Consider the following 24,243-nt stretch of genomic DNA (forward strand, 5'->3'; position numbering starts at 1 on the left):
GACTCAAAACTGCGCCCACATCATATCCACTAGCGTAACACATCAATGCAAAGGGTTGCATCCAATCTGGCGCAACCAAAATTGGAGCGAAGATAAGTGCATCTTTTAATGTGTTAAACGCTTTAGTGCAGGCATCATCGAAATTGTACTCGCGGTCAACTTCGAGAAGTGCATTAAGGGGTCTTGCGATCTAAGAGAAATTGTTAATAAATCTTCTATAAAATCCCGCGTGACCCAAAAAGCTCCTCAGTGTCTTTACATTCACTGGTAGGGTAATTTGGAAATTGCGTCGATTTTTTCTTGATTAACTTCCAATCCTGCCTTAGAGATTTTGTGACCCAGAACTATTCCTTCCTCCACCATAAAGTGGCATTTTCCTAATTCAGAACAAGATTTGTTTCCATGCATCTCTTCAAGACTTTCTCGAGGTTAGTCAAACAGGAGTCATAGTTACTGCCGAAAACTGAGAAATCATCCATGAAAACCTCGACTGACTCCTCCAAGTAATCCAAAAATATTGCCATCATGCATCGTTGAAAAGTGTCTGGTGCATTACAGAGTCCAAATGGCATGCGTCAGAATGCGAACGTACCAAATGGGCATGTGAAGGTTGTCTTGTCTTGGTCCTCTGGCGCAATTGCTATCTGGTTATACCCTGAATAGCCATCAAGAAAGTAGAAAAATTCATTCCCCACAAGTTTGTCCAACATCTGGTCAATGAACGGGAGTAGAAAGTGGTCCTTTTTAGTGGCCAAATTTAGCTTACGATAGTCCACGCAGATTCTCCACCTCGTAGTTGTCCTTGTGGAACCAATTCATTCTTGTGATTAGTGATGATTGTCATCCCCCCTTTCTTTGGAACACATTGCACTGGGCTCACCCAGCTGTTATCAAATATCGGGTAGATGACACCGGCGTCCAGCCACTTCACTATTTCCTTCTTTACAACCTTCTTCATGGCAGGGTTTAAGCGACGCTGCCTTTCCACTGATCCATTCTTTCCTTCCTCGAATATCTTCTAAGGTCCATCCTAAGGTTTTTGCGTTGTTTCTTAGGATCCGTATGAAAGCATCTTTTTTCTCCTTACTTAGTGATGCAAAGATGATAACTGGTAATGTGTCATTACTTCCCAAGTAAGCATACTTTAAGTGCACCGGCAACGGCTTTAACTCTAACACAAGTGGCTCTTCTAAAGATGGCTTAATGCACTGCGAAGTCCGTTCAAATAACTTGAGCGGTTCGAAATTAGATTCAGCATGAATTGCGGCACAATCTTCCTCCAATATTGTGTCGTCTTCAAAATCTTCCTCCTCTATTTCCTTCAGGGGTTTGTGCAACTGTTATCCCTACAGTTCTTCGATATATTGGTAGTTTTCTATATCTCCTGGATATTCAACGCATTGAGTACGTTGAACTTTACCTCTTGATCATCGACCCGGATGGTCAACTCTCGTTTCTGCACATCAATCAATGCTCGCCCTATGGCGAGAAATGGGCGTCTCAGGATGATAGGGATTTTTCTATCTGCCTCATAATCCAATATAATGAAATCGACGGGGAAGATAAACTTGTCTACCTGCACGAGAACATTTTCTATCTTGCCCTCTGAAAGCTTTATTGATCTATCGGCTAACTGTAATGTAATCGTGGTTGACCTGGCTTCACCGATGTCCATCTTCTTAAAGATTGACAAGGGCATCAAATTTATGCTCACCCTCAAATCACACGGTGCGTTTCGACCATCTTCCCTCCTATGGTGTAGGGTAATGTAAAAGTCCCAGGATCCTTCATTTTAGTAGGGAGATTATTTTGAAACAAAGCGTTGCACTCATATGTTAGTGCAACTGTTTCATTTTCTACGATCTTTCTCTTGTTGGCGAGAATATCCTTGAGGAATTTCACATAGCTCGACATCTACTCTAATGCTTCTATTAAGGGATATTAATATGCAACTGTCGAGGAACGTCTAGAAACCTCTGAAATAGCTTACTATCGTCTTTCTTTTTCAGCCTGGACGGGAAAGGTGGAGGATCCCGTCGTGTTTCCTGCTCACTTTGTTGCTTAGTGAGGTCCTGTGCTTGCTGTGTGTTGTTGGTTGGAGGTTGCGTTGATTGAGAATTCAAGTCTTGAAAAGCTTCATCTTTTGTAAATAATCTTGATTCTAAATTGGGGTTGCTTTCGTTATTTTGTACTTGGTCATCATCAACAGTTAAATCAGTCGGTATTGTTACCGCATCTGGTACCTTCGGTGCAATGGGGGCTGTTGTTCTGCTGCTCCGCAATGTCACGGCATGACATTGTTCTTTACCTTTTGGCCCTAATACTCCTAAACTTCCCTGTGGTGTACCAGGCATTTTCTTCTTTAATTCTCTCACAAGCTGATCTATTTGATCTTCTAATTCTTTGAGAGAGTCATCTTACGACTGTCTCATCGCCTCGCTCTTTTTAATGTAATGCTTCAGTGACGTCTCTAGAGATGAGGTACTGCAAGAGGTGTCATATGCAAACAGTTGGTCGCATGGCTGTGTACCTTGAGAATCACTTGGACTGCAGTCTGAGGTAGTGAAGACCGAAGGGTTGCCTCGATCCTCTTGATAACTAAATTGATAGAAATTATGGCCTTCATGAATGAAATTCTCATCTAAACCGAGAATTGGGTGATCCCTCCAACCATGGTTGTGGTCGTTGCCCCATGATTCATCAAAAATAGCATATACGGGTTGTTAATCCCATGGGCAGACGTCTGCTGGATGTACCTCTCCCCATTGATTGCAATCCATAGCAGTCATATGAGTCACCGCATTAACTTGCGCTATTCGTTGGGAAAGAGTTTTCTGCTGATCAGCCACCACCTGGAGGAGCGATGTCATTGNTATTCGTTGGGAAAGAGTTTTCTGCTGATCAGCCACCACCTGGAGGAGCGATGTCATTGTGGTCATTTGCTCGACCAATGCACTCATTGTGTCTGTTGGCACATCAGTCCTTTCTACTCTTTCTTGTTCCAGACATCTTACCTCAAGCCCATTATCAATCCATTCGTCAGAATGTCACGATATGCAATCCAATATGTCCTTTGCTTCCGTATATGTCTTATTCATTAATCCTCCCTCTATAGAGAAGTTGGCAACTACTTGTGTTGATGGATCTAGGCCATTGTAAAAGGTTTCCGTCAAGATACTATTAGGAATCCTAATATACGGACAATTATTTACTAACTGCCGGAATCACACCCAAGCAGTGCTCAAGGTTTCATAACTCTTTTGCTCGAAATTCAACACCTCTCTTCGCCTCTTTGCGTTGACGGATGGAGGGAAGAATCTGTCTATGAAACTATCAACCAACTATCCCCATCCATGAATTTCACCCGGCTCTAATGCTTGAGCCCACCTCTTTGCTTCATCCCGCAATGTGTATGGGAATAGATACAGTTTAAGACTTTCTTGAGTTACACCAGGCACGGAGAATGCGCTACACATGTCTGCGAAGTTAGTTAAATGTGCGTGTGGGTCTTCTCCCTGTAATCCTCCGAATTGTCCCTCATTCTGAATCATTTACAGCATGATAGGTTTTATTTCAAAGCTTGCATTCCTTTCAACTACTGGTCTTGAAATCCTTGGTGAAAAATTGTAAAAATCTGGCGCTGCATACTCCCTCATAGGGATGTTCTAGCCAGCGGCAAGAAAAACAGGATCTTAAACTGGCAAATCTCCCTTAAAGTTTCCAGGAGGTGCCATATTCTCTTCAGCCATACTTTTTCACCAATTAATTCAGCCCTGATGAACTCTATGTGAAGAATATACTTGATCTCTAGGTCCACTTAGAATTACCAGATCACCCCCAGCACTCCTAAGTCGTCAAACTGCTCTCTGTGTTGAACAGTCAGTACAAAGAGATCTGTCCTATAAAATACCAAAAACCACTCAAACAATAAACTATTAACCAGATCCCCAGCAATGGCGCCATAAACTTGTAACGGATTTTTGGGATGTATGATATTAAGTGCTCTGATGATGCGATACTACTTCTATTTATACGTTAATTTGGAATGTTCATGTAGTATGCTCTGTGTTGTCACAAGTTTCCTTACGATGGAACCAAGTGTAATTCCACCGCAAGTTTCTCGGTGTGATCCGAGGTCGAACACGGGGAAATGATGTCGGTTATTGCGGTATGTTCATGGTATATGCAACCAGGTTTTCAATTCTTTATAAAGGAGTTTGTACAGGTATGTAAATTGCAGTAAAATAAAGGAAAGCAGTAAAGATGTGATAAAACATAAAAATAGAATAAATCTAAGCTAGATGTTACAAGATACAGACTTCATGTACAAGATGCTAGGATTAAGGCTGGCTGTGAAGGTTGTCCAAAGATGTGGGATTCGACGACAAGTCTTATGAACAGAATTGAAAGAGAAAGTTAAGTATTACAAACAGTGCAAGACCTTAATTGGATTTAAAGGTACAAATAATGTTCCGCTCTTCTCTTGGCATACACTCTCAGTGATCGGCCGTGTTCCCCACATGTCTGTGGTGAAACAGAGTCTAACGTAATGGACGCAAGGTTGCTTCCATGTCTGGAATTAAAACTCGCTTTAGTTAACGCACTCTTCTGACCTTCTCTCGATAGATCAGAATGACATCTTCACTTCTGCTCTCACAGGTGAGAATGTGTTTTATAACTTTAATACAGATTAAGTTCTTGGTGATTCATATTGCTCATCAGGGGATTAAAAAAACATTATGAAGAAAGTCACTAATAGGTGAACGAAAACAGACAAAAAATTGTAAATGGAATCTATCGAAACATTTAATATTTCTACTAAGCGTTTGATACATGATGTGTGAGTAAAGAGATAAAGAATGGAATACAATGAAAGAGAGATAGAATAGATACAAACAAGTGCCAATGTCTTGGCACAGATTCGATGGAGATCTGATTGCCATATAGGATGGTTTCGATGGCAGGAAGAGTTTCCCTCTCAGGCTTGCTCCACCGATAGAAGGGGTCTCTGCACATAGCTTCGATCGGGTATATGGCAGGTCGGATCTGAGATTCACCTCTCGGCCTTATCTCGTTCTCTTCCCGGATTTCTTCTCTTCAGCACTCAGCTCAGCCTTTTCTCTCTAAAATCTTGCAGCACTTAGCCCCGTATCAAATAGCATACTTTTCTCTGAAATCGGTGGGGTATTTATAGGAGCAGATCTTTGACTCCGTCCTTGTGGTCCCCACTTGATGGTTATGGTAAATCCACAGACAGAGGGATATATTCCTTCTGTTATACAATCAGACCATCAATTCTGCACAACCGTTAGTTGTACACCTGTCTCATTCCCCCACTCTCGCATTGCTCAGTTGCATCTTTCGATCATAGGTTCGCATGTGGTGTTTGTTTTTATTACCGCATGCGGTTGAAGCATAGCTCTGGACCGACTGTTGCATTACGCCGTTACTTACGTAATCGTCTCTTCATGGTTGATCGACGGGTGCAATGTGGCAGAGATGCGTTAATTAGTTTCTCATGAGCCTTGAGCGCAAGCGGTGACTTGGTCTCCTGCAAAATAGAGTAAAGTTTGGCTTGTCTTCCATCTTTTTGGCGTTAGCGGGTGTAAGCGCAAACATTTATAATTATTGTCAAACTGGGCTAATCTTCATTTAATCGGTGCATAATTACTAACTTTTTTGGCCACAATATCTAGATAAGGTAGCATAAATGACTTGTATTTCTACAGGTTATCACTCACTCCATTTTCAAATGTTTTTCTTTCCCCCAAGTAGCGGTCAAATCCTCAAAAGGTAACTTTGCATCTACTCTACCACTAAAAGACAAGAGTTATTGTAACCCGTCAGCTAGGTCGTTACTATAAATAGTTATACATATGTTATAGTTATTCATGTGGGGACTAAATTTGGGTGTCGGGAATTATGAGACTTGTAATGTAATCTCTGTAAATGTTTTGTGTTTAATACTAAATGTTTATTTAGCCATAGAGGCAGTCGTTGTGTATGATATTGCATGTTGGTATAAGATTATTTCCGCTAGAGTTAGTAGGTAGTAAGTGTCATAAAAGGGTTGATAACTGCTGCAGTCATGTCCTTTCTTAGGCTAAGAGAGTAGTTGGGAAGGGGCGTGACAGGTTGGTATCAGAGCATAAGATTTTGGGTGAAAGAGAGAGTTCATGCATTAGATTAAGTCCCATAAGTAAGTCCCTACATATGTACTTATTAATTAGGCAAAGATGCTGAGGAAAAGTGGCAGGCTGAGAAGGCAGACAAAGGAGAGGAATGTTGACCCTACCAGCGGAGGCCCTGAAATTAGACAGGACCCAGAGCCTAAGGGGAAGACAGTTAGAGACCCAATAGGGCGAGAGACTATTGAGGATAATGTCCTAAACTCTCATCTCCTATAGTTTGTAAACACAATATTGTACGAACACTTTTGATGTATAATATATGATATTTTCTTCACTACTTGTCTTTGAACATTGGATGTTTTATTTGCTTTACCATAAACCAATAAACTAAAATCTCTGGTTGTCATTATGTAACTTAAGCATGTATGTGGTGACATACAAGTGGATTATGTCTTAAGTGATAACCAAAATGGTCTGTAGTATATGGATATAGGAGGGAAACCTTATCCTGGTAACTCTACAGATGCGACCCGCTTTGTAGAATAGTTACAAGTGTTGTAACTTACTACAGATGGTATGATCTTGATCATTCATGTGGGGAGGTGCGAGCTGAGGCGTCCTATACAAAGAGTTTGTATAAGACCTGAACACGAAGTGTTAACATCTTATTATATAACGTCGTTCATGATAGAGACTTCACTTTACTAGGATGACCATAGATAACATGACCTCAATCCTAAGTGAGTTGGGAACTCCTGCCTTTGAGGGCGGTCCTTAGATTTGCATGGGTGCGAGTGGCCAAGTCGCCGACTCAAACCTACCACTTTGGGGATTCGTCTGATTTTGGAGCTGGGAACTCAGCTACACAAGATGGAATTCATTCCTTCCCTGAAGCAAGGGTAAATAGATAGATTGCTCCCTTAAGGGCTGATCCCGGGACTTGAACGATGTGGCGCTACACACCTTTTCAGGCCCAAGAGGTGTCCACACATAGTAGGACTATATTGTATTGTTCATTAAAGGGATCAGTGGTACTTAAGAAGTTAAATGTAACTACAAGAGCAAAACGGTAAATTAGCCCAGTTGTACTTACGAGCGTCTGTGAAGGGTTATTATACTGTTGTTTGGTTATATCCAATGGACACAGAAATATATCTGTGGTAAGGAGAGTTCAGCTGTCGGTCTTTAGTTGAATACCTGACAATTAACGAATGGTGGATCTCGTGGCTAAAGAGTTTAGGTAGCTATTCATGTACCGTTGGAGCTTTGAGCCATAGGTCCATAAGGTCCACTTGGTAGCTCAATGGATTCAAGTTGAGGATTAGTTTTTGAGTTAGTTTGAAATGTTCAAATTGACAAGAGAGAGTTCGATTATATATGATATGATTGAACTGATTAATTATATTTGATATGATTGACTTTATGTATGAGATACATTAATTGGAGGAAATTGGATATAAATATGATTTATATCTAGTGGAGGAGAAAACATTATGGTTTATATGTGATATTAAACTATAGGTTAATAAATATAATATGATTATATTTATTATTTTAATTTGACAATTATAGGATAGTTGGTCGCCGTTTTCTCCGTAAACGTGTGTTAGTAGGAAGTTCCAATATGTTTTCGTAACTGAAGAATAAATGAAAATCGTTTTTAATTTGCAAAAGATCACGTAATTCGCTCAAGTGAAGTGTGTGTTGCCTATCACTTAGTAAAATCAGAGACTATACGATATCTTGAAGTTACTACCCGATTGCATACATGCGCGCGCATCTTTTAAACAATCGCTTTCGTTTTTCTAAATGATCGTCTAGCGCCAAGCTTTTACTAAACGATTGATAGACGATCGTAGCCCATTTTCTACACGATCGTGTACTCCCTACTAAATGATCAAGCATTTTGTCTATACGATAGACCCTGCACTTCTCCCACTTTCGCTTGGAGAGAATAAGCTTTTCTATGAAGAAAGAGTCTTCAACTAGTATGTAGTCATTCTCTTATTCATTATTATTCTAAGCATGCCGGTAATTTTATAGTATGATGCATATCTGAATGTAAATGTGGTAATTCTATCACAATGTCTTTGGAAAGATCCGCTTCCAGTCAGATGTACTCTTGTATCAGAGTTCCTTCAAAGACAACTTCTGAAAATGAGTCGAGTACCCTATGAGTGGGAATATATCCCTAGATGGCAGTGAGTGTAGTATCGATCCAGACAAATCCAGAGAAGAAATTCGACGTCGAGAGGCTAAAAGCTTTAGGTGCCACGACGTTTGATGGAGCCACAGATCCAGCAAATGCTAAGGTCTGGTTGGACTTGATTGAGAAATGCTTTAATGTTATGAGATGTCCTGAGGATCGTAAGGTCGAGTTAGCGGCATTCTTGCTGCAGAAAGGGGCTAAGAAATGGTGGAAAGTGATAGAGGCCAGGAGAAGCAGTTTAAAAGCTATGTCTTGGCCTGAGTTTAGAAAAGAATTTGAGGACAAATACTACCCTAGTTCTTTCAGATAAGCAAAGAGGGATGAGTTTCTTAGGCTAACTTAGGATCAATGACGGTCGTTGAGAATGAGTAGAGATTTACAGAGTTATCTCAGTATGCCCTTCTGATCATTGCGGAAGAGAAAGAGAGATGTAGGAGATTTGAGAATGGCCTAAGAAGGAAGATACGTACTCTCGTTACCTCTACAACTAATTGGGTGGATTTTACTCAGTTAGTTAAGAAAACTATTAGAGTTGAACGGAGTGTAGATGGGATAGACCAACTCCAAACAGGTGCGGAGCAGCACAGGACTCCAGCAGAGACGAGAGGTAAGAGTTTAATTTAGACCCCTGTTCTCGGGATAGTCAGGTATGAGGAGTCATGGAGGTGCAAGCCAATAGGGTTCTAGTCGAAAGAGGTCAAGACCTACAGCTGGACCGAGTAGTAGATCGGTAATAGGTCGTGCTAGCGAGTCAGTAGCTAGTACAGGAAGGAAGCCACTGTGTGCGAACTGTGGTAAGCGTCATGCAGGAGTATGTTATGGCGACATAAATGTTTGTTACCAATGCGGGCAGGTGGGACACTTCAAGAAAAATTGTCCCCAGCTAGTTTGAGAAGCACAGGGTGAACATTAATTGAAGCATTGCTTTTTAATGATATCGTCCAGAGAAGATCGAAGTCAGATTGCACTGTTACTTTCTCTTCTTTAACTATATTTGATGTGCTAATCATACCCCCAAACTTCATCTCTGTGCCACCTGGAATACATTAATAATACTAAAAAGTTAACGGCAGACATTAAATTCCAAAGTGTTCCATTACCAAAAAAAAAAAAAAAGAAAAGAAAAAGGAGAGAGAGCTCCCAATTGAGTCTAAAGAGTTCAGAAAGAGCAGAGTGTTCCAATTAAAAAAGATGTAATTGATGTAATTGAATCTATTATTAGGCAAGAAATCATCAATGAGATCAGACTTCAATGAGATCGATAAGAGAAGGTCGGAATAACATACTTGCTTAGTATAAAATTCTAGCACTTCTGTCCGAATTGAATCATGTCTCCTCTAATAACATCTGGCTCGTAGCTGGCAATTAAAAAAAAAAAATCCAATAGATAGGATCAAAGTAAAGTGAAGGTCATCAAAGCATAAGATAAATAATTCTACAAATGTTTTTTTCATTTTAAAACAATAATATCAACTATCATGAAATGCTCGAGAATGATATGTAGCCATCAAAATCCAACAAAATAGCTTTAAATATCTTCTTAAGCCAGCCAGCCATTGGCATTGGTTTCATTTGGTATCAATCGCATATTCGGACTTGGAACATATTTGGTGGTTTCTTTTTTTTACCCCAAGAATATTACTTTTAAGAATAATGATCCAGTGATTTGTATACGTTAACTTTACACATAATCACAAACAACAAGTTCATGATTAATAGAGAAAGAAAAATTCTAAAAGTAAAGAAATAGCCGACCGAAATAAGAAAAAGAAATACCATAAAATATGTAACATAATAAGAAACAAATATGCAAAGTAAAGAAAGAACTTATCGAAACAAGAAAAAGAAATACCATAAAATATGTAACATAATAAGAAACAGTTAACATTTGAAATAAATAGAAATATAACAAATAATAATAATAATAAACCCTAAGGTAAATTTCATGGGAACCTCACGAATTTGAGAGATTTCAAACAATTTTGGTTGTTTGTTACTGTAATAAAGAGAAGGTGATTTCAAATTCAGTTTTTACGTAAAAGAAAATTTAAAATAGTCGGGAGTTTGCATGATTTTATCTAATAAATTACTTATTTAACCTTATCCTATTCTAATTTCAATGAACAAAAATTATAATTAAAAGCCTATATTAGTAACTTCTTATCTTTTTCTTTTCTTTTTTGATTATCTTCCAAACACAAAACTCTAAATATATCCATTTCATTCAATTAAATAGTATCTTATCCAATAACAAAAATACATATGCTCATTTTAAAATTTTCTCATTCCGAGCAAAGAAAAAAATTAAAATTGTTTCTCGAATTTCAAAAAATAAAATTTAAAATCATTTCTTGAACTTTCTTTGACTCCAAACATAGGCTAAAAGTTTATCATAACGTAGCAGTCGGAAGTAATTAAAACTGTACAGCAATATCCAAGATCAGGACATCGTCCATAACATCAATAATCTATCTCTCTAAAAAAGGCTTCTATTCATTAACCATCTAAATTTCCAAAACAAACAGATAACAAAACCCCTAGGCAAGAAACTCCATTACTAAAGATAGAAACCAATTCAGGTTAAAAACAAGCTAATAATGGAAGAAATGCATACTAAAAAAAACGGAAGAAAAAGACACTTAGCAAACCAAATCTATTATGAACATCCAAAGCATCTAGATGAGGAAACATCAAAAGCAATTCATCAAATACACGATTGGCACTTCCATCGGCACACAAACGAAGTTGTGCTGCTCTACAACAACAATAATGACAACACCAAATTTTGTTAGTAATGTAATTTCAGTAATTTCTTTAGAAGACATTTTTAGAATTTTAGACTTTTAAATATAAATTTAATTATTTAAAGTTAGAAATTTATGTTTAAAATTTGTTTAAAATTAATGTGAGGAATTAGTTTTATTTTGAAGGGGTTAATTAAATTCCTTTTGAATTGGAACTTGATGGGGAGAAGAATTTAGTAACATCAAATAGAATAGAATAAAATAAATATTTATTTTATTTTATTAATATTTTATTTAATTATTCTTTCCCTCACCCCCTCACGTTTCACGCGCGCCCCCCACCCACGCTTCTTCCTCCCCGAGACCCCCTTCGAGCACTAGCAGCCGCGCGTCCCTCGCGCCGAGCGCCGCCCAGCCTTCCCCCCCTTTGACGTCGCGCCGTCCAGCCAGCCATCCGGTCGATACCTCAGATCTCGCCGGCCGAAGTCTTCCCAGCGCGCCGCCTCAGACCTCGAGCCGATCAGCCCAGTCGCGCGACCCACGCGTCCGTCCAGCCCCGTCCCTTCGCGCTCCTCCTCACGCCGTCCGTCGCGCGTCAGCCGCCGCACACCGGAGCCCACCAACGCACCTGCCGTTCGCGCCCGGGCCGTGAGCCGCCATCCTTTGGTTCTGCCGCCGGTTTCGCCGCCGTAGGAGCCAAGCAACCGCCGAACGTCACTGCTGACTTCGCCGACCGGTCATTAGCCAAGAAGTCGCACGTGCCAATCACACGAAGTGGAGAAAGAAAGAGCCGGTATAAAAGCCCATCTGTCTTCAAGATTCGTTTCGTTTCTTCAGCGTAATTTGCTTCGAGTGTTCAATCAGTTTCTGGAAGTCTTTTTATTTTGACTACAAAAAACAAGAGCCAATTGCTAATTAAATCCAATTTTCTTTCAGAAAATTGGCCAATCGCTCGCTTTTCCGCCATGGGTGTCTTGTTTCACTCTTCAGAATTCCTCCTCCCTTCTTCTTCTCGGCCCGACCACCGCCATTCTTCAACCTACGTCCTAGTTCTGCTCAATCAACGCCTCCCCAAATTCACTCCCCTGCTGTGGAAGCATGTTTAATCTACAAATCTCTTTTTGCTACGGTTTTTGGTTCTGGGTTTTAATTTTTGAGGGGTTTCTTGAGGGTTTTGATGAATTTCTTGTGTTGATATGATTTTATGTTTGTTATTGTTGTTGTAGAGCAGCACAACTTCGTCTGTGTGCCGATGGAGGCGCCAATCGTGTATTTGATGAATTGCCTTTGATGTTTCCTCATCTAGATGCTTTGGATGTTCGTAATAGGTTGGGTTTGCTAAGTGTCTTTTTCTTCCGTTTTCTTTTAGTATACATTTCTTCCATTATTAGCTTCTTTTTAACCTGAATTGGTTTCTCTCTTTAGTAATGGAGTTTCTTGCCTAGGGGTTTTGTTATCTGTTTGTTTTGGAAATTTAGATGGTTAATGAATAGAAGCCTTTTTAGAGAGACAGATTATTGATGTTATGGATCATGCCCTGATCTGGATATTGCTGTACAGTTTTCTAAGTTATGACAAACTTTTAGCCTATGTTTGGAGTCGAAGAAAGTTCAAGAAATGATTTTAAATCTTGTTTTTTGAAATTCGAGAAACGATTTTAAATTTTTTACTTTGTTCGGACTGAGAAAATTTTAAAATGAGCATATGTATCTTTGTTGTTGGATAAGAAACTATTTAACTGAATGAAATGAATATATTTAGAGTTTTGTGTTTGGATGATAATCAAAAAAGAAAAGAAAAAGATAAGAAGTTACTAATATAGGCTTTTAATTATAATTTTTGTTCATTGAAACTAGAATATGACAAAGTTAAATAAGTAATTTATCTCTAAATCCTATGAAATCATGCAAACTCCCGACTATTTTAAATTTTCTTTTACGTAAAAACTGATTTTGAAATCACCAATCATTCTCTTTATTGCAGTAACAAACAATAAAAATTATTTGAAATCTCTCAGATTCGTGAGGTTTCCATGAAATTTACCTTAGGGTTTTTTTTTTTTTTTTTTTTTTTTTTTTTTATTTTTCCTTTTTTTTTAAATGTTAACTGTTTCTTATTATGTAACATATTTTATGGTATTTCTTTTTCTTGTTTCGTTCGGTTCTTTCTTTATTTCGGTCAGTTCTTTCTTTACTGTTATTGGAATTTTTCTTTCTTTATTAATCATGGACTTGGTGTTTGTGGTTATGTATAAAGTTAACGTCTACAAATCACTTGATTGCTATTCTTAAAAGTAATATTCTTGGGGGAAAAAAAAAGGAAACTACCAAATATGTTCCAAGTTTGAATATGCGATTGATACCAAATGAAACCAATGCCAATGGCTGGCTGGCTGAAGAAGATATTTAAAGCTATTTTGTTGGCTTTTGATGGCTACATATCATTCTCGAGCATTTCATGATAGTTGATATCATTGTTTTAAAATGAACAAACTATTGTAGAATTATATATCTTATGCTTTGATGACCTTGACTGTACTTTGATCCTATCTATTGATTTTTTTTTATATAATTGCCAGCTACAAGCCAGATGTTATTAGAGGAGACATGGATTCAATTCGGACAGAAGTACTAGAATTTTATGCTAAGCAAGTATGTCATTCTGACCTTCTCTCTCTTGAAAGAGTTCAGAATTTTATAATAACCATTTGGTTTTTCATTTTTTGTTTTTGAAAATTGTGTGCTTTTCTTCTCCCAATTTTATTACTAGAAAACTACTTTTTTTTCTTTTTCTTTTCTTTTCTTTTCTTTTTTTCTTTCAAATTTTGGCTTAAAGAAATCCATAGGTGGAAGTAGGGTTTTAAGCTTTATTTTTTTGGAAAAAAAAAAAAAAAGAAAAACAGAATCAAATATTCATGAATCGATAGGTGGAAGTAGGGTTTTAAGATATCGATATTCACACGATGCAGGGAACCAAGATATTTGATGAATCTGAAGATCAGGATACCACAGACCTACATAAATGTGTTGCATATATTCTTCAATCTATGCCAAATCTGGAGGAGTCTAACGTAAGTCGGATCATGATGTAAATCTTTAGTGGCTTGTTAATTATGCTAGACTTCATTTCACTGTTTGCATTCAACGATTCAATTACTGCACTTTTTTCTTTGCTCTGACTTTTCAAATTGGCATTATAATGTTGAGCTGCTCATTTTCAGTTGTATATACTTGTTGCTGGAGCTCTAGGTGGACGGTTTGATCATGAGATAGGAAACATCAATGTTCTATGTCGTTTCTCAACCACGCGCATAATCCTTCTGTCTGATGATTGTCTTATTCATCTTCTGCCAAGGACTCATCACCATGAAATCTATGTTCACTCATCTGTTGAGGGTCCACATTGTGGTCTCATTCCAATTGGAATGCCTTCTGGAAGTACTACAACCACCGGTCTCCAATGGGATTTGAGTAAGTGCTGTCTATATCCTACTTTCAAATTGTTCTCCCACCTTCTGGATCGAATGCTGTTTTTATTCTCAATGAATGGCTGGTTGTGTGCTGTTTTAAGCAACTTTGAGATGCATACTAGCTAACATAATATGATCCATCAGTTTTATTCCTCTTGCTATGAACTCATTCTCAATGAATGCCTGGCTGTGTCATGTTTCAAGCAACTTAGAGATGCAAATTAGTTAACCAACCTTGAACAGGATCTGTTTTATAGGTTGTACAACTGTCCTTGAGTTCTAAAAAATTAGCTAACATAATATGATCCATCAGTTTTATTCCTCTTGCTATGAACTCATTCTTAGCTTCATTTTTCGAAAACAACTTCATTGGGAAGACGCAGGACTAGGTCAATTGAGCAGCCTGTTACTCAATTTCCTTGGATTTTTCAGAAACTCCAAAACAAACAATTTTAACTAAATCTAAGTTCTTTTATCTTGTGATATTTTGTAGAGGACATTTTTACTTTTTGATTTAGTACAACAAATGTGGGGTATGAAGATTTGAACTGCCAACCTCAAGGGTAGGGGAAGACGTCAACTACCGTTGAGTTATGTTCATGCTAGTAGAATGTGGTATTGGGAAGATAACTGAAGTCTGATCTCATTGATGATTTCTTGCCTGATAATAGATATCAATTACATCATTCTCTACTACTATGGAATAATATTCCATTGAATTGTAGCTTACTAGATGATCATTTGGATCTAAAGTTAGGGATGTTCCTAATTACACCACAACTAACTGAAAATTTGGGACACCGTTTTCTTTTTCAATTGGAACACTGCTCTTTTTGAACTATTTAGACTCAATTGGGAGCTCTCTCTCCTTTTTCTTCTCTTTTCTTTTTTTTTTCTTTTTTTTTTTTGGGTAATGGAACACTTTGGAATTTAATGCCTGCTGTTAACTTTTTGGTATTATTAATGTGTATTCCAGGTGACACAGAGATGAAGTTTGGGGGTCTGATTAGCACATCAAATATAGTTAAAGAAGAGAAAGTAACAGTGCAATCTGACTCCGATCTTCTCTGGACGATATCATTAAAAAGCCATGCTTCAATTAATAATCAGGATTAGGAAGAGTATTTGCAAATGGGTAAATTTTCTCTCTCCTGATTTTGGAGATCAGTGCCATTATACATGTATGTCGATTGTATTCTGCAACACTTAATAATACTCTCTATTTTTTGAGAGCTAAAGTATACTTTATCAGCAGCGACATTTTGATTTCTATACTTAACATTTTTTTGAACAAAAATTGCAACCGGTGATATGCTGAGAAATTTTACAAATGTTTAGTGGAATGCAAACGATAATTACTGAAAATAATGATGCTAATCTCTCTCTTTAAAATAAATTATACAAAATATTCCGAAAGTTAGAGTTGTATGTTTCAATTATATTTCTAAAATTTTGGAAATTTTCATTTTAACTGAACTTTGAAATTGTTTCAATAGAAGTACCTTTGGAGAGTTTCAATGGATATTGGCATATAGCATGTTTGAAAATTGAAAAACATAAATGACACTATCTATGGTTTAATTTCAATTGTAGAAATATTAAGATTGTCGATTACATTCGTTTTTACTCAAAATATGTTGTTGGCATATCTATAACATCATTAGAGATAAAATAGTTTTTTTTTATCTAGTATGCAAAACTTATATAAATAATGTTGTATGTCTTCCAAATTTCTGCACATCAATTGTTGTATCAATTTTTATTTGTTTATTTTAATGGAAACTCTATTAAAGAATATTTTCTTAATGATTTCAAATAAAAATTTCAAAGTTGAGGCATCATATCCTATCTTAAAATTCTTGATATTTTTTACTTTTCATTTTTTTTTTAATGATTTTGGGATTATTATTTATTGATAAGATGATATTAACACTATAGATTGTCATCAATATTTTGGTAAGTTTAACATCTAGTTAACTATTTTTAGATCATAGTTTGAATTATGAATCTCATGTAATATTTAATAACTTTGAAGTAAACAAATGATTTGATTTAGACATGTAGGATGATTTAAAGGGCAAGCATGCTCACTTATACTTGAACACTCACATGGCTATTTTTCACTTGACTCAACTGGCTCTACACTTAGTCACGATGTCCGCTCATATAGGCATTATTTGATGTATAAATTAGCACTTGAATGACACACGTCACATTGACTCCCAACTCTTCTGCTTGCAACCAATTCTTTTGATGGTAATGGCCTTTTTGAAGGCACCCTTCCAAATGGACATTTTGATCAAATATTGTCAAAACAAAGCACCCAAGCTCTCGACAACGAGGTTGGTTCTTACTTTTTGACGGGGTGGACTCCCCCCTAAACAAAGTTTACTTCTTGAACTTTGAAATTTGTATCTATTTGATCTTTTAATTTTCAAAATGTTTAAACATGTGTCTGAATTTTTTACTTTATTTCAAATAGTTCCTTGAGTTTTATAAAATATCTAATAGATTTTTAACTTCAATTTTATGTTCAGTATATCTCTAGCTTTAATTTTCAAAGAATTGAATATATCATGGACGTATTTGATGCAAAATAGAAAATTTACACCTACAAGACAAAATCTAAATTAGATACTTATTAAACATAAAATACACTTTCAAAAGTTAATTGACACAAACTAAAAAGTCGAGAAAAAACTGAACTTGTAATTTAATATTAAAAATAAAAAAAATAAATAAATAAAAAATGCTAACTCTAATTTGTCTACTATAATTAAAATTTAAAATATAAATTAAAGGGAAGAACAAAAAATGGGAAAAGCTTCACCGTGGACAGTTGAGGAGTTGACATTCGTTCCCTCGCAGTTTTTTTTTTTTTTTTTGGCGCCAAAATCTGCCATCATTCATTGAGTTAGGGTTTTTACACTATTGATGCGAGGATTATTTTTGGGATTACAATGGACACAGGAATTGCTCTCGATTCCCCTACCATTAAGCCCATTAACAAAGGTATTGTCCACCGAATTTGCGCAGGCCAAGTGATTCTTGACCTTTCTTCCGCCGTCAAGGAGTTAGTCGAGAACAGCTTGGACGCCGGAGCCACCAGCATCGAGATTGCCTTGAAAGATTACGGAGAAGAGTGGTTTCAGGTCATTGATAATGGGTCCGGCATTTCTCCCACCAATTTCAGGGTATTTCCCGAATTCTCATTACGACCGTATGCAGCTGAAGTTTTTTTTTTTTTCTCTGAGTGATGATTATATACTGTACTCAAACCACCCTTTTAATTATATTTGTGGTCTAACTCCTATTGACCTTCAACCATCGATACGTTGGAAGGAATTCATTGTTACCCAGTTGATATCTACGCTTTATGAATCTGGAATTTCGCGTTGGTTGATACTATTGCATTCTTTACAGGAATAATTTTTCCACTGTGTTTGATATGTTTGTTTTATAAATGTCGCAGGTTCTTGCTCTTAAGCATCATACGTCAAAATTGTCCGATTTTCCTGATCTTCAGTCTTTAACCACCTATGGTTTCAGAGGAGAGGCACTAAGTTCTCTTTGTTCTCTTGGGACTTTGACCGTTGAAACTAGGACAAATAATGAGTCTGTTGCAACGCACTTAACTTTTGATCATTCAGGACTACTAGTTGCTGAGAAGAAAACTGCACGCCAAGTTGGAACCACTATCATGGTTAAGAAGTTATTCTCCAATCTACCTGTGCGTAGTAAAGAGTTCAGTCGTAACATTCGAAAGGAATATGGCAAGCTCATTTCATTATTGAATGTAAGTTTTCTTTCTTGTATATACATTCTATCATTAGTGGGTTAAGTAGGATGTTAAGTAGGTTGTTAAGAGATGCCAAACATGGGCTGTAAGAAGTCTTTAGTTGCTCAAATATGGAGTTGCGTTTTTCCCCATCTTCTGATTGTAACTTTTGGTTCATTAAGAAAGTTAACTTGCCTTACTATAACAGGTTAAAGAATAAATTTTACTTTGAGAATTCCTGCGACAATATTTGTAAGAAAGAATTTCAAGTCTCGTGTCTGAAAGAAAAATTGTGTGATCATAGATGAACAGGTTCAGACCTCTATTGGTTACTATCTTATATAACGTTAAAGAATCAATTTTACTGTGAGAACTCCTATGATGATATTGATAAGGAAGGATTTCAAGTCTCATTTCAGTAATAAAAATGGTGTGATCATAGATGAAGAGGGTAGGGCTTCTATTGGTTACTATCTTATGTAAATATATTTTTATAATATGTATTAGTACGTTCATAAATCGTAACTCCTTTAATTTTCTCCAATGAAAACTTCCTTCTTATTTATTTTATTATTATTTTTAAATTTATTTTATATATATGAAAAAGCATCTCTTTTTTGAACTTTGCTGGTAACTTAATGTCTTCAATTGTTCTGTTTGTCATTGCAGGCTTATGCTGTCATAGCAAGAGGAGTTAGATTTGTTTGCACTAATTCTGCAGGGAAAAATGCAAAGTCTGTGGTATTCAAAACTCAAGGAAGTGGTTCCATTAAGGACAACATCATAACAGTATTTGGTATGAATACCTTCAACTGCTTGGAGTCTGTATCTATATTATTATCGGATGATTGCAAAATTGAAGGATTTGTATCGAAGAGTGGACAGGGAAGTGGGAGGAATTTGGGAGATCGGCAATTCTTTTTTGTAAATAATCGACCTGTGGATATGCCTAAAGTGAGCAAGCTTGTAAATGAGTTATATAAAAGTGCAAACTCCCGGCAATATCCAATTGCAATCATGAATTTCACTCTTCCAAGTAAAGCTTATGATGTCAACGTAACTCCTGATAAGAGAAAAATATTTTTCTCTGACGAAACTCACATTTTGCAAACATTGAGGGAGGAATTACTGAAGATCTATTCACCAACTAATGCCTGTTATTCTGTGAATAAAGTTGAAGAACCTACCAAACAAGTAGATAGCCTTGAGCTGTGTTCTGATAATGGGAAATTGAGCATGTTATTGGAACATTTCTCACCTGATGGAGGTGATCTCAGAGTTGCTTCTTCTCATCAGCCTTTGGCTGATGATGATGATTCTTTCAAGGAAATAAAAAATGCGGAACAATCCTCTCATACTACTGAGGTATTAAATAGTGATGGTGAGGAAAATATAACCAGAAAGGACTTCACTCTTAGAATGCATGGCATGAAGAACGCTGATGCTCTTATAAAGGATCGTGATCAGCATAAGAAAACTTATCTCAGTAGCAAGAAAGGTGTACAAGTTACTCCTTCCTCTCCAAGTGTGACTGTTGGAGGAACCGATACAAGCCGTGTTCAATCTTCACTTGACAAGTTTGTAACTATAAATAAGAGAAAGTATGAAAATTTATCTGCACCGCTGACTGAAGTGCCCATCTTAAGGAACCAATTTCTTAATAATCAATGGAAGAAAAGCTGTGCTGATAAACCTTCCAAGGATGTAGAATGCACACATGGAAACTGCCAGGCATTTGATGATTTTTCAGTAGGGAATGATGAAGATAGCTCGATACAAATTAAAACAGATAGAGTCTCAAGTAAACTCAGTCTTCCACTATCCTCTGCGGACCATAGTGATGATGGAGAAGCAACAGAGGTATACAATCTTTTACATTTGTGGGGGGAGGTTTGAAACAACTGGGAGTACTTTGAACCATATAGGCTATAACTTTGTATATAGTTTCCTTTCTTGATTAGAAATAAATTAATTCTCCCTTTTGAGAATTCTAAGCATCACTTCAGATTATAAGTGATACCTCTTTCCCCCCCTTTTGGAATACAACACAAAATTGTTGATGCTCGAGATTTTTCTGTTAGAAACACGATTATCTGGTTCTCCAAATAATTGATGATTTAGAGTGGCTCAATTGTTCTAGAAATCCAAAGTATTAGAAGGAAGCCAATAAAAAAAGACTGTATATCCATAATTTAATAGAAGCATCAAGTTATTTCTTCAAGACTATTGTGCGGGTTTAGGTGTAATTCGGTGTAACTTCCAACATGTATTTTAATCTGAGAGCAAAAGGAGTAAGTGCATGCTTGGTGGCAAGTGACCACGTTAGTACCTTTTGATAATATTGACATACGCATTTTATTTATTATACTCTGTCAAAAAATTGATGTCACTAAGATTTCTTGGCTCATGTGGCCATTTCTCTTGTAGAAATGTACAGGGGAAGCCATAGCCAAGGTGCATCCTTCTGTGATAGAATCTAGTGCTACACCCACCAAGGATCTTGAGATTATGTCTGAGGATCTTCCACTGTCTGGCTGTTCAGTACTTCCTTCTGGTTTTATGAAAGAGAGCTCCAGTCCTCTGTTGAAGTTATGTTCAACGTTTCATTTTGATTTTCATGAGCTGAAGAAAAGGAGGTCGCAGAGGCGATTGAGATACAAATTGAATGGCTATACATGTGAACGAAAGAAGTTGAAATGGTCTCTGAAATGCTAACATTGTTCAATAATATTCTATCTACTCTTACAGTGTACATTAATGATTAACGTTTTATTGTCGCTTGCAAGCCACTATGCTGCTGCTACCCTGAAGCTTTCCCAACCTGATAATGAAGACAGGAAAGCAAGAGCTTTAGAAGCAGCTGCTAGGGAGCTGGACAGGCTCTTCAGAAAGAAAGATTTTAGTAGAATGAAGGTCATCTCGTCCCACCTTTTGTATGCTTTCTAATGAATTTGCAGTTGAAACTATTACTTGCCGTAAGTTGATGTTGACCAGATCTTTCAATATGTGTTTTAACGTACAATACCTGTTTACTACAAGCTTTGACGACTTACACTAGTAAGATATGCCATTGATGACATTTAATTGCTTCCATTAATGTTCACTTCTCTCAAGACCTCATTTGAGTCTATAGCCATGTTTGGCCATAGTCTCTTTGGGGCATTCTCAAGAAATGAGTTCTCTTATTTTGGGAAGCTTAAGCCAAGATTGATAGTTGAGTATTTCCTTATGTTCATACAATCTACATCAATCTTGGCTTCTTGTAGGCAGAAAGGATGAAGCAGAGCGTCTATAGTTTTACTTAGTTGGTCCAATCCCATTGCATTAGTGAATAAATTGTTTTCCAGCGATTCTTTTTCCACTTGAAAATGAAAGGACTAGTATTTACATCTATTTTATAGGTGATTGGACAATTCAACCTCGGATTTATCATTGGGAAGTTAGATCAAGATCTATTCATTGTTGACCAGGTGATTTTCCTTGCATCATATTGGACTCTTTTGCTAAATTATTTTCATGTTATACCAAAATTTCAATGTATTAATGGAAATATTCAAATTTTAGCATGCTGCTGATGAGAAGTACAATTTTGAGCGACTGTCACAATCGACAATTTTGAACCAACAGCCTTTACTACGGTGAGGGGCTTTGCTGTTCTTTATCTTTGTTTTAGTTTCTGTTAGAATGAGAATGAGAAATTATCGTGAGATACACTGGTTAGCAGAGATTGAGAAGAGGAAAAAAAAAAAAAAAAAGTTTGGTGTAAAATCCTTCTCTGTTTTTCTAAGGTCTTCTTTAATTATTCTTGCAGGCCGTTGAGGTTGGAATTATCTGCTGAAGAAGAAGTTGTCGTTTCAATTCACATGGACGTATTCAGGTGATTGTAGTTTTTGGGAAAATTATTCTCTTACTCAAGAAAGGACCCCATAATTGATTGATTTTATACCAGAAAGACTGTATCTTTTCTTTTTCTCTCCTTGTGAGAGTTTGCATCTCCTAAACATTTAATCTTTTTCATTACATCAATGAGAAGTTGTTTCTTGTTTAAAATAATAATAATAATAATTCAACAAAGGATGCTAATTTTAAAAGGAAAGGAAGTATATAATAAAAAAGTCTAAAATACAATCTCAACACAAATATACTACAGACATATCTACAATCATATTTCTGTCTCTGCGTCTGCTATAATTTGGTAGTCTCTCTCTATGCATCTACGATAGAAGAGTTCTATGGACTATGGAGAACAAATAGTTAGAAATTCATTCATTTTAGGTTCCCAACACAGATCAGAAATATCAAATATGTCATGACCTATTTATCTAGCTATGTAGTGCGTTCAATATTTGAGCTGTACAATAATTCTGCATCCTTTGTATGACTCATACTAGCTAGTATCAATTTGTTTTTAGGTACCATTGTGGTGCAAACAGTTCCCATTTTCTCATTCCCATCATTAAAATTTTGCTGATTATTTGGCTGAACCTTATCCTCGTCATCTGTTGAAATCAAATTCTATACTCTGGTGACAGGAAAAATGGATTTACTATAGAGGAAGATCCACGTGCTCTATCCAGCAATCGATTCAGATTAAAAGCTGTCCCTTTTAGTAAAAATATAACATTCGGAGTTGAAGGTGGTTCTCGTTTGCTTCGGTGATGGTACTTTAGTAACATAACCGTTAGTTAAGAGTTTATTTTACCATGTAGATACAGCGCTTTCATATTCGATTTCACAATTTTAGATATGGTAGTTGCAAGTCATGGTTATTCACATCAAATTGAACTGGGAATAATTGTATGGATGTGCAGAGAGATATGAGAAATACCGAATATGGTGCGAGTAAAAGTTACAAGGAATGGGTTGTCTGTTGGCATGTAGTATACTTGTTTTTTGATTTCCAGACTTCCTGCCTTGATCATTCTATAAGACAATGTAAATGCTGAGGTCTCATTATTCAAGATACAGAGAACTGTTAGGTTGAATTGCTTGTATTTTATAGGATACTTCCTGCTGTTTTCCAGCAAAACATGCAGTGTGATTACTATAATAACAATAGTGGTGGATCTGAAACAGATGTTAAGGACCTGATTTCTACACTTGCTGATAGCGAAGGTGAATGTTCTATAATCGGCTCTTATCGGATGGACACTGCTGATTCAGTCTGCCCTTCCCGAGTTCGAGCAATGTTAGCATCTCGGGCATGTAGATCTTCTGTTATGATTGGGGATCCTCTAGGGAGAAATGAAATGCAGAAGGTGACACTCTATGCTGTATCTCTCTTTTAAGGAATCTGACTTGAAAAAATTAAGTTCCTTCCATTGCTTGCAAGCCTGTGAATCCCTTTGAGCGTAAATAATAGTAGCAGCCACCTCCTGATATGGTTGTTTGTTTCAGATACTGGAGCATTTGGCAGAACTGAAATCTCCTTGGAACTGTCCTCATGGAAGGCCAACCATGAGACATTTGGTGGATCTTACGACAATTAAAAGGTCTGAAGAAAGTGACGCTGATTGTTGAATGTTTCTTCTTTTTCATTCTTCTTCTTCTCCTCTCTTTGGTTTAGAATGTGGAATCCAAATTACGGGGTAGCTTTAATTTATCAGGTTAACCTGAAATCCATGTGAGATTTAGTCCTCTGCTTGTGAAATTTGTAAATAATTAGGAGATATAATTAAGCCATCCTTGTGTAAAATTTAAACAGGTGTATTAATGAGAAGGTGCATGCGGACCCTTCTATTCTGGCATAGGCTTCTTGTCTCTATTCTTTTTTTTTCCCATTGTATTGGTGCATGCGATGATCTTGGTTTAACTACTGTCGTAAGAGGCGTGTGATAACAATCATCTAACATTTGCTTCATAAATAACATTGGCTAAATTTCTTTATCAAAAAAATATTTTTAAAAAAAAAT

At 36.8% G+C, this 24,243-nt stretch overlaps 2 protein-coding genes across 4 annotated transcripts; both read left to right on the plus strand.

The window, feature by feature from the left end:
• The first annotated feature begins 11,403 nt into the window (after positions 1–11,403).
• LOC120086756 (thiamine pyrophosphokinase 1) lies at positions 11,404–15,850 on the plus strand. 2 transcript variants are annotated; one of them, XM_039043543.1, is made up of 7 exons: positions 11,404–11,922; positions 12,021–12,180; positions 12,311–12,412; positions 13,663–13,735; positions 14,053–14,154; positions 14,305–14,554; positions 15,530–15,850. In XM_039043543.1, the coding sequence occupies exons 2-7, from the start codon at positions 12,050–12,052 to the stop codon at positions 15,667–15,669; spliced, it is 798 nt and encodes a 265-aa protein (XP_038899471.1). In that variant the 5' UTR covers positions 11,404–11,922; positions 12,021–12,049; the 3' UTR covers positions 15,670–15,850. The 2 variants fall into 2 exon arrangements, with proteins under 2 accessions (XP_038899471.1, XP_038899470.1); XM_039043542.1 differs by having other exon boundaries at positions 11,404–11,877.
• Positions 15,851–17,378: 1,528 nt separating this feature from the next.
• Positions 17,379–24,078, plus strand: LOC120086548 (DNA mismatch repair protein PMS1). 2 transcript variants are annotated; one of them, XM_039043257.1, is made up of 11 exons: positions 17,380–17,747; positions 18,026–18,349; positions 19,001–20,191; positions 20,759–21,030; positions 21,118–21,244; positions 21,733–21,801; positions 21,896–21,969; positions 22,143–22,208; positions 22,864–22,967; positions 23,408–23,589; positions 23,729–24,078. In XM_039043257.1, exons 1-11 carry the CDS (start codon positions 17,514–17,516, stop codon positions 23,849–23,851), a joined length of 2,766 nt encoding a protein of 921 aa, XP_038899185.1. In that variant the 5' UTR covers positions 17,380–17,513; the 3' UTR covers positions 23,852–24,078. The 2 variants fall into 2 exon arrangements, with proteins under 2 accessions (XP_038899186.1, XP_038899185.1); XM_039043258.1 differs by lacking the exon at positions 23,729–24,078 and having other exon boundaries at positions 17,379–17,747; positions 22,864–22,992; positions 23,408–23,542.
• The last annotated feature ends 165 nt before the right edge of the window (positions 24,079–24,243 follow it).

The sequence above is a fragment of the Benincasa hispida genome, chromosome 9 (assembly GCF_009727055.1).
Source record: "Benincasa hispida cultivar B227 chromosome 9, ASM972705v1, whole genome shotgun sequence".
Classification (NCBI taxonomy): Eukaryota; Viridiplantae; Streptophyta; class Magnoliopsida; order Cucurbitales; family Cucurbitaceae; genus Benincasa; species Benincasa hispida.